This window comes from Haliotis rubra, unplaced genomic scaffold (genome assembly GCF_003918875.1).
Source record: "Haliotis rubra isolate DU_JTF1 unplaced genomic scaffold, ASM391887v1 Scf12, whole genome shotgun sequence".
In the NCBI taxonomy this organism is placed as follows: domain Eukaryota; kingdom Metazoa; phylum Mollusca; class Gastropoda; order Lepetellida; family Haliotidae; genus Haliotis; species Haliotis rubra.
Genome location: NW_025765114.1, coordinates 1,674,466 through 1,683,658, shown reverse-complemented (window position 1 = coordinate 1,683,658; position 9,193 = coordinate 1,674,466). Strand labels below are relative to the sequence as shown.

General features: G+C 42.9%; 1 protein-coding gene across 1 annotated transcript; it reads left to right on the top strand.

Moving 5' to 3' along the window:
* Window positions 1-24: 24 nt before the first annotated feature.
* On the top strand, window positions 25-1,510 carry LOC124262249 (EKC/KEOPS complex subunit TP53RK-like). Its single transcript, XM_046696734.1, has 2 exons — window positions 25-462; window positions 947-1,510. Exons 1-2 carry the CDS (start codon window positions 279-281, stop codon window positions 1,432-1,434), a joined length of 672 nt encoding a protein of 223 aa, XP_046552690.1. The 5' UTR covers window positions 25-278; the 3' UTR covers window positions 1,435-1,510.
* Window positions 1,511-9,193: the final 7,683 nt, after the last annotated feature.

The following is a 9,193-nucleotide window of genomic DNA, read 5'->3' as shown; positions in this document are numbered from 1 at the left end:
GTAGATGTAGGGAGTCTTGGTTGTGCCACTCTTGGCTATATTTTGAGTATTAGAATGAAGCTATTTCACAAATATAACGATAGGAAATATTTTTACTGTTAACGTTAACCTAACAAATCAGTTGCAAATAGATCTATCCGCAACAGACATATTTTGTAGAAAAATATGTTCTGCATAAATAACCTCTCCCTTGTTTAGATTTCTTACAGGAAGTTGCATGTGAATGTTGATGAGAGCTTCCAATCATTCAATGTTTAATAGCTTAGGTATTTATCAAAATGGAAAGACAACTTGTCCAACAAGGAGCTGAAGCTAGGCTCTATAGCAGCTCGTTTTATGGACAACCTTGTATGGTTAAGGAGCGATTTTCGAAGTCTTACCGACACCCAACTCTAGATAAATCTCTGACTTCTCAGAGAATTAAAGGCGAAGTTCGGGCAATGTTGCGATGTAGAACACATGGTGGGTTCCGTCTTAGTGGTTTCCACATTGAATTGTTATGTTAAATGTCACATTTTAGCTCTATATATCGATAGCTGTAAATCGTTGCTAGTGACTAATAATCGTAGAAATTTAGTATAGGACATTCAGCTATGCGATTCTCCCCTTCAAACGTTTCAGTGTCTATAGTGGCTATTTCACCATCCTAAACAAGCTCCGTCATAGCGTCAGCTACAGAATACAAATGTAAAACCATCATCATATCAGCTCTGATAAGCTAGAACATAACATGGATGTTGATATAGTGTCTAGAGTGTCCTGCTGCAGCATATGTGTGCGTTAGATTTTGATCATACATTCTATTTACATGACTAAAATATTTCGGACTGGTATTTACTCCCATTCAGTCAAGTTCACTTGTCATTTGAAAATATATCTGTCCAAACTTTTGTCATTCCTCTGTGTTTTCACTGTCTGGTTACTCTGATTACTTGTTTGTGTCCAGGCATCCCCACACCGACCGTGTACATGGTGGACCAGGAGGCTAACAGCATCTACATGGAGCTGATAGAGGATTCCATGACCGTCCGGAAACACATTGCAGACACCCAGCAACAGTACCCTGATGATGCTGTGGAGAGACTGCAACCATTAGCTGCTGAGATAGGCAAACTACTTGGGAAAATGCACAGCAATAACATTGTCCATGGAGACCTGACAACATCAAACATGCTGTTGAAGGGCATGCTTGAAGATAGACGTGTCATACTTATTGACTTTGGTCTCAGTCATTTTGAAAATGTTTCTGAAGATAAAGGTGTTGATCTGTACGTGCTAGAGAGAGCCTTACTGAGCACACATCCAGGCACTGAAGACTTGTTTGACACTGTCTTAAAATACTATTCACAGACAAATACAAAGGAGGCTGTTGAAGTCATGAAAAAGTTGGAAGAAGTTCGAATGAGAGGCCGAAAGCGTACCATGGTTGGATGAATCTAAAGTTATGTTTTGTCAGCACAGTTCTTGCATTTTTTCTGAAGAACTTGTCTGTATAAATTTACATAACAAATTTTTGTTTGTGTTTTGTGTCAACTGAACTTGCCTCCTTGGTGTAGTGGTTAGAGCGTCCACCCGGAGAGCGGAAGGTCCCGGGTTCGATCCCCGACCGTGTCATACCAAAAGGCGTTAAAATATGGTACTTGTTGGTCCCTGCCTGGCGCTCGGCATTAATGGGTACAACAAGGACTGGTCGGCTCGGAGTCAATATAATGTGTCTGAGTGGGGTATCCATGCTTCACTGCAGCTTGGTATCTCAGTGGGCTAGCACTATAAAACCAGCTTCAGTCTGGACTAGTACAAGCAGCTGCACCTACACATACACACGCATGCACGTTGTCTGTCTATCCATCCGTCTTTCATGTCTATAAATGATACAGAGAATAGGAAAATGTCAGGAATGAATAAGAGACACATTTGGAGTAAGTGAGGTTAAAGTATAGCATGCAACCAAGAAGATTCAACAACATGAGTCAATTCTTTTATAAAAATGAAAATGACTTTGGAACAAGAGTTTAAAATCTTGCACATGGATACATGTAGTTATTAATAGAATGCAAAACATTAACTTCTTTGCTGAAACACCCCCCTATCGTTTAGAAGATCTGGGGTAGAATAGGTCTTCAGCAACCTATGCTTGCCACAAAAGGCGACTATGCTTGTCGTAAGAGGCGACTAACGGGATCGGGTGGTCAGGCTCGCTGACTCTGTTCACACATGTCATCGGTTCATTTGCTACCTCCTCGTGACGTAAGAAATCACCAATGGCATGTGCACGACGTGGCCTGGCATGAAGACTGGCCTTGTGTTCAGAGGATGGTCATTGAAATTTGGTACAACAGCCCTGTCTAGGTTGTCAGTGATCTCCCCATAAGATCAAGTATACCCCACTAAACGGTACTTTCTCCAAGATATTCCGTTGTCTATGTGCAGTGTTTCATCAACTATGAACTAAAGAAATCGACTTTGGTCCGACCAGTGGACATTTCCCCATGACTTGGTGCTCTGGCATTAACAACGGACGTCTGATAAGTCGTCTGACTCTATTACCTGGCCGATTGTAGGTGATTTAGGCGGACTAACGACAAACGACAATGTGGAAGCCACTCTGTGTTTTACACGGCACTTGACATGAATGAATTAAGTGTCGTGATTGTGAGAAGGGCTGTATCCTTCCCCCGAACGCTGACGATCCTTATCGTCTTTAGTTTTCTGGCCAATCGGCTGGCAGTCGATTGGTGAAATCCAACATCTCTTGCAATAGTCCACAATGTCATTACGGTCACAGGGCCTTGTAACACAAATAACTGGCTTCAAGGTGTATACTGTCACCTTTTATATAGTGTGAAGACCCCGTCAGTGAGGGAATACACCTTGATGCCATGTGTTTGTGTTACAAGCCCCTGTGATAACAGCATTGCCATCTTTGGGCAGTTGCCAGGTAAGGAGGCCCCATATTTTCTTAAGGCTCCTTCATACTTATTTCGAATTGACAGGAACCAAGGAGAAGGAATCAGCAAGAAGAAAAATATTTCCAAAATTTGAACCGCATTCGGGAGAGAATGTCAAAATAAACAATATTTTACTGGCAACTCCCAAATGCTATCTGGACGTTTCAGTGATGGACGGCAACATTTTTATGCGATTCGGCGGTGTTCTGATCACGTCAGGGCTCATTTGAAGAGCATTCGGGACGTTCTGACTGTATTCGAGGTACATTCGAGCTGTATTCCAACTAGAATCGAAATATTTCGATACATTTGAAGAATATTCCACCTGAATTCCAGCAGCAATCGAGATACATTCGGTGCGCATTCGTTACATTCTGACAGATTTTGAAGTAGCTTGCCTTTTCCATTCTCCCTCGAATATGTTCAGAATACATAGAATGCAGTAATCATACCTTAGAATGCAGTAAGAATGCAGTTAGAATGCACTTCAAATTCCGTTCGATATTTTTATCCCCCGCTGCACGTTTAGCGCGAAGGTTCATCACAGTAAAAGAAAGGTCCCATTTAGGTTTGGTGACCTTGACCTTCATTTCAAGGTCACAAGGGGACTTTAACAATTTATCCTTGTCAGCGAGATATCTCAAGAACCGTTCACTGGATTTTCTTCATATTCAACACTAAGCTTTATCTAATAAAGGCGCAGGGCCAAGTCGATTTTGGTGACCTTCACTTAATTTTCAAGGTCACGGCGACACTTTGAAGATTTCAGCATGTTAAACTGCATGTAAAGATTGTCAGCGAGATATCTCAAGAACAGTTCACTGGATTTTCTTCATAGACTTTCAAGACTTACCTTGAATGTTTTTCAATAAGCAATTTCGTTATTACTATTTTTGCATATTTCATACACTAAGACTTTCATGTCAAGGTCAAAGTGAGTCTTGAAAATATTTGTGCGAGGTTGACATTTAACTTCATCTTAACGACCTTCACTTTCATTACTTTTTAAGTTTGATTTGATAATTTGCGGCGGGGGATTCTGTCACGTAATACCCCCTTCACACTTGAGGCGGAATGCCGTCGGAATGAAAATTCCTGGAGATTCCTGGAAATTCGAACTGCATTCTAAAACGTCTTACTCCATTCCGAATGCACTCCAACTATTCGTGTCAATTCTTGTAACATGCCGGAATGTTTTGAACATGTTCAAAACTTTCGAGGTACATTCGAAGTGGAAAAATATCGAACAGCATTTGAAGTGCGTCCTAACTGCATTCTAAGTATTCTTACTCCATTCTAACTGCATTCTAAATATTCTGAACGTATTCGAGGGAGAATCGAAAAAGCAAGCCACTTCAAATCCTGCAAGAATGTCCCGAATGCGCCTCGAATGTACTTCGATTGCTGGTGGAATTTAGGTGGAATACTCCTCAAACGTATCGGAATATCTCGATTGCACTTGGAATACAGCTCGAATGTACATCGAATGCACCTTGAATACAGTCAGAACGTCTCGAATGCTCTTCAAATGATCCCTGGAGTCATCAGAACACCGCCGAATCCCTTAAAAACGTCACTGAAACTTCAGACATCATTCACACCTTCAAGCTGCGTAAGTTGTCTCCGGCCTCCTGGCACCACGTTGTGCTGTTCATCCACCATACCATTGTGGAGATTAGGATAACGAGTCCTCATCAAGTTGTGCAGGCAGACAGCATTCAATGATGTCCTTCACAACGGAAGGCCTTGACAGCGTGGTGGCGCGGAGGATTTGCCAACTGTGGGCCATGATTCCAAATGCATTTTCCACTACCCGTGGGCCCCGACTGATCCTGTAGTTGTTGATTCTCTCGTCTCCCATACGGTTTCATCAAGAAGGCTCTTAAGCCAAAGGCATAATCTCCCAGAATAAAGCATGGCATACGCTAGTCATCTTGTGGTAAGGCGAACGGATTAGGAAATCCTATGCTCCCGTCTTCAAGACAATCCTTGAGCTCGCACTTGTTGGAGATCTGAGCATCAGACATGCTTCCGTAAGCACCAACGTCCGCCAACAAGGGCCATTTGGACCTCAGAAAAGAAGCCCTTGTAGTTGTGGTACAATGAGCTGCCCTTGGCAGGGTTCCTAATGGTCACATGTTTGTCATCTAAAGCTCCTGCGGCATGAGGTATATTCCACCTGTTTCTGAATACCTCTTCTATGGGTGTCCATTCTTCTGGAGTGGTAGGGCAGATGATAACCTCATCCTTGTATTCCTCCACAATGACCTTACATACTTCTGGGATGATCTGGTTGATTGTGTTCCTTGCCACACGGAAGCTGTACATGATGCTGTGGTATCACCTAAAGCCAGGAACCTCAATGTGATGGCTAGCTTCAAGCCTGGAGGTAGCACCTTTCTCATATATGTATTCTGCTTCTGTATTCTTGGTCCCACTTTCTGCACCAACTCATCAAACATGGCAGGTAGTTGAAGAATGACTGCGTGTCCCCAACTCTGAGCTCTTCCATCAGTCTTGTGTAATGTCAAACAGCCTCCTCCTTTCCTCTGTCAGTCATGGTCTGGTCTGGAATCTCCTGGGTCTTCTCCTGTTTTCTCAACATCTCTTTCAATGTGGGATTGCTTGAGGACGGCAATCGGGAGCACCGCAACATGGTCCAGGTGGTCCATACTCTATGGGAGTTGGGCAGTGACTGATGAATAGTCCAGATTCAACCGGCTTTTATACCCCATCGTGGAAAATTCCGGCAGCTTTCTTGATGCATACCGGCCATTCGTGTTACATTCTAAGTGCATTTGAAGGACATTTGAAATATTCGAGCTGCATTCTGTTTTAATTCTTTAACATTCAACCCACATTCGGGGGCCATTCCAAGAAGGTTCTGAATGCATTCCGTGCAGCATTCGAGGTACGTTCCAACTGAAATTCGAGTGCTATTCACGCAGCAATCGAACCGGACTCGTACTGCAGTCGAAATTCATTTTAAGTATTCTTAGTGTATTCTAACGGCGTTCTAGTTATTCCTACTGTATTCCGATTCATTCGAACTGCATTCGTGATCTAGTACATTTGGAATGAGTAAGAATACTTCGAGGCGGGTTCGAAGTGCGTTCTAAGTATTCCAACAACATTCTTACAAATCTTGAAAAAAATGTTTATTTAGACATTCTCTCCCGAATGCGGTTCGAATTTTGGAAATATTTTTTTCTGGCTGATTCTCCTTGATTCCTGTCAATTCGAAATAAGTGTGAAGGACCACTTAGTGACAATGCTTGTTCCACTTCGAATGTACCTCGAAAGTTTTGAACATGTTTTGACGGTATATCTGTGAACACACCAGTTGGATACGGCTGTATATCTGTAGAAGAGCGCTGGTTTGACGGTATATCTGTGAACACACCAGTTGGATACGGCTATATATCTGAAGAAGAGTGCTGGTTTGACGGTATATCTGTGAACACACCAGTTGGATACGGCTGTATATCTGAAGAAGAGCGCTGGTTTGACGGTATATCTCTGAACACACCAGTTGGATACGGCTGTATATCTGAAGAAGAGCGCTGGTTTGACGGTATATCTCTGAACAGACCAGAATGACTCGCCAGTATGCGCGTGAAAGCAACAGGGAGTTTCATCCGTATTATCCGTGATCGCGGCGGATTGACTGGACTGTGTTTTCGACAGCATGTCACCAAACACGTGTCCTGTTGCCATACCTTGGTACTAAATATACCAGTTTCCACGTGAAGTTAACTTCAATTGTTTTCAATTACCCCCCAAGTACATGTTACATTGGTGGATATGTTATGCGTGCAATATAGACAAAATTCTTATATTTCCTTTCTAGTAATGTACATGCACTTATTCACTAAGATTGTACACAAAATTAAACACCAAACAGAGAGAGACCTGATGCAAAGACCCTGATGTCATACAGACACTACATGGTCCTGTAAAGCTGTGGTTAGCCAGGTCATATGATGCAAAGACCCTGATGTCATACAGACACTGCATGGTCCTGTAAAGCAGTGGTTAGCCAGGTCATATGATGCGAACACCCTGATGTCATACAGACACTGCATGGTCCTGTAAAGCAGTGGTTAGCCAGGTCATATGATGCAAAGACCCTGATGTCATACAGACACTGCATGGTCCTGTAAAGCAGTGGTTAGCCAGGTCATATGATGCAAAGACCCTGATGTCATACAGACACTGCATGGTCCTGTAAAGCAGTGGTTAGCCAGGTCATGTGATACAAAGACCCTGGTGTCATACAGACACTGCATGGTCCTGTAAAGCAGTGGTTAGCCAGGTCATATGATGCAAAGACCCTGATGTCATACAGACACTGCATGGTCCTGTAAAGCAGTGGTTAGCCAGGTCATGTGATGCCTGATGTCATACAGACGCTACATGGTCCTGTAAAGCAGTGGTTAGCCAGGTCATATGATGCCTGATGTCATACAGACACTGCATGGTCCTGTAAAGCAGTGGTTAGCCAGGTCATATGGTGCAAAGACCCTGATGTCACACAGACACTGCATGGTCCTGTAAAGCAGTGGTTAGCCAGGTCATGTGATACAAAGACCCTGGTGTCATACAGACACTGCATGGTCCTGTAAAGCAGTGGTTAGCCAGGTCATATGGTGCAAAGACACTGATGTCATACAGACACTGCATGGTCCTGTAAAGCAGTGGTTAGCCAGGTCATATGGTGCAAAGACCCTGATGTCACACAGACACTGTATGGTCCTGTAAAGCAGTGGTTAGCCAGGTCATATGATGCAAAGACCCTGATGTCATACAGACACTGCATGGTCCTGTAAATGAGTGGTTGGCCAAGTCATATGATGCCTGATGTCATACAGACACTGCATGGTCCTGTAAAGCAGTGGTTAGCCAGGTCATATGATGCAAAGACCCTGATGTCATACAGACACTGCATGGTCCTGTAAAGCAGTGGTTAACCAGGTCATATGGTGCAAAGACCCTGATGTCATACAGACACTGCATGGTCCTGTAAAGCAGTGGTTAGCCAGGTCATATGATGCAAAGACCCTGATGTCATACAGACACTGCATGGTCCTGTAAATGAGTGGTTGGCCAGGTCATATGATGCCTGATGTCATACAGACACTGCATGGTCCTGTAAAGCAGTGGTTAGCCAGGTCATATGATGCAAAGACCCTGATGTCATACAGACACTGCATGGTCCTGTAAAGCAGTGGTTAGCCAGGTCATGTGATGCCTGATGTCATACAGACACTGCATGGTCCTGTAAAGCAGTGGTTAGCCAGGTCATATGATGCAAAGACCCTGGTGTCATACAGACACTGCATGGTCCTGTAAAGCAGTGGTTAACCAGGTCATATGATGCAAAGACCCTGATGTCACACAGACACTGCATGGTCCTGTAAAGCAGTGGTTAGCCAGGTCATATGATGCAAAGACCCTGGTGTCATACAGACACTGCATGGTCCTGTAAAGCAGTGGTTAGCCAGGTCATATGATGCAAAGACCCTGATGTCATACAGACACTGCATGGTCCTGTAAAGCAGTGGTTAGCCAGGTCATATGATGCGAAGTAGCAGAGGAAGAAGCTGTCAAATAACTATTACCATGGACTAGTTACATATATGACGTTACATAGTTGACTTGTGTTTTAGAATTTTAACTTCAGTTTCAAATCTTATACTTGTTTTCGTTCGTGATATTCATATGCAATGATGTTCTGGCATGTACAAAATTTAGTTGCATACATGGATATTTTCGAAATAACCAGCGTGTCAAAACAATAACGTTCAGATTTAAAAGTGAATGTTTTGGACTGATATACTTTTAAATGGCTGACTGTAGCGGGAAACGTTACCCGGCCTCAGCAATCCTACCATACCACTCAAAAGAAATTAATGAACACCCGATTTTCCCAATGACAATAGTTCACCATTAGTGAGAGTTCTGTAATATGTGATAATAGAAGATAATATGTTCTGAAAAAAAAGAGGGTCAAAAAGTCACTCTGTGACAGTTTCCTTCTTCGGCGAGTCTAGAAGTAGTTTAGTATTTGTGCATTAACCCGTCTAGTCCGTTCACAGGGCATAATCAATTAATGGTACAAGGATATAACTGTGATGATGATGATAGGATATTTATATACTGCACATATCCACACAACTAGCACATGCTCAAGGTGCTTGAGTGTTTCCTTTATCAACGGATGTCTTTTTTCTGACATTCTTTTA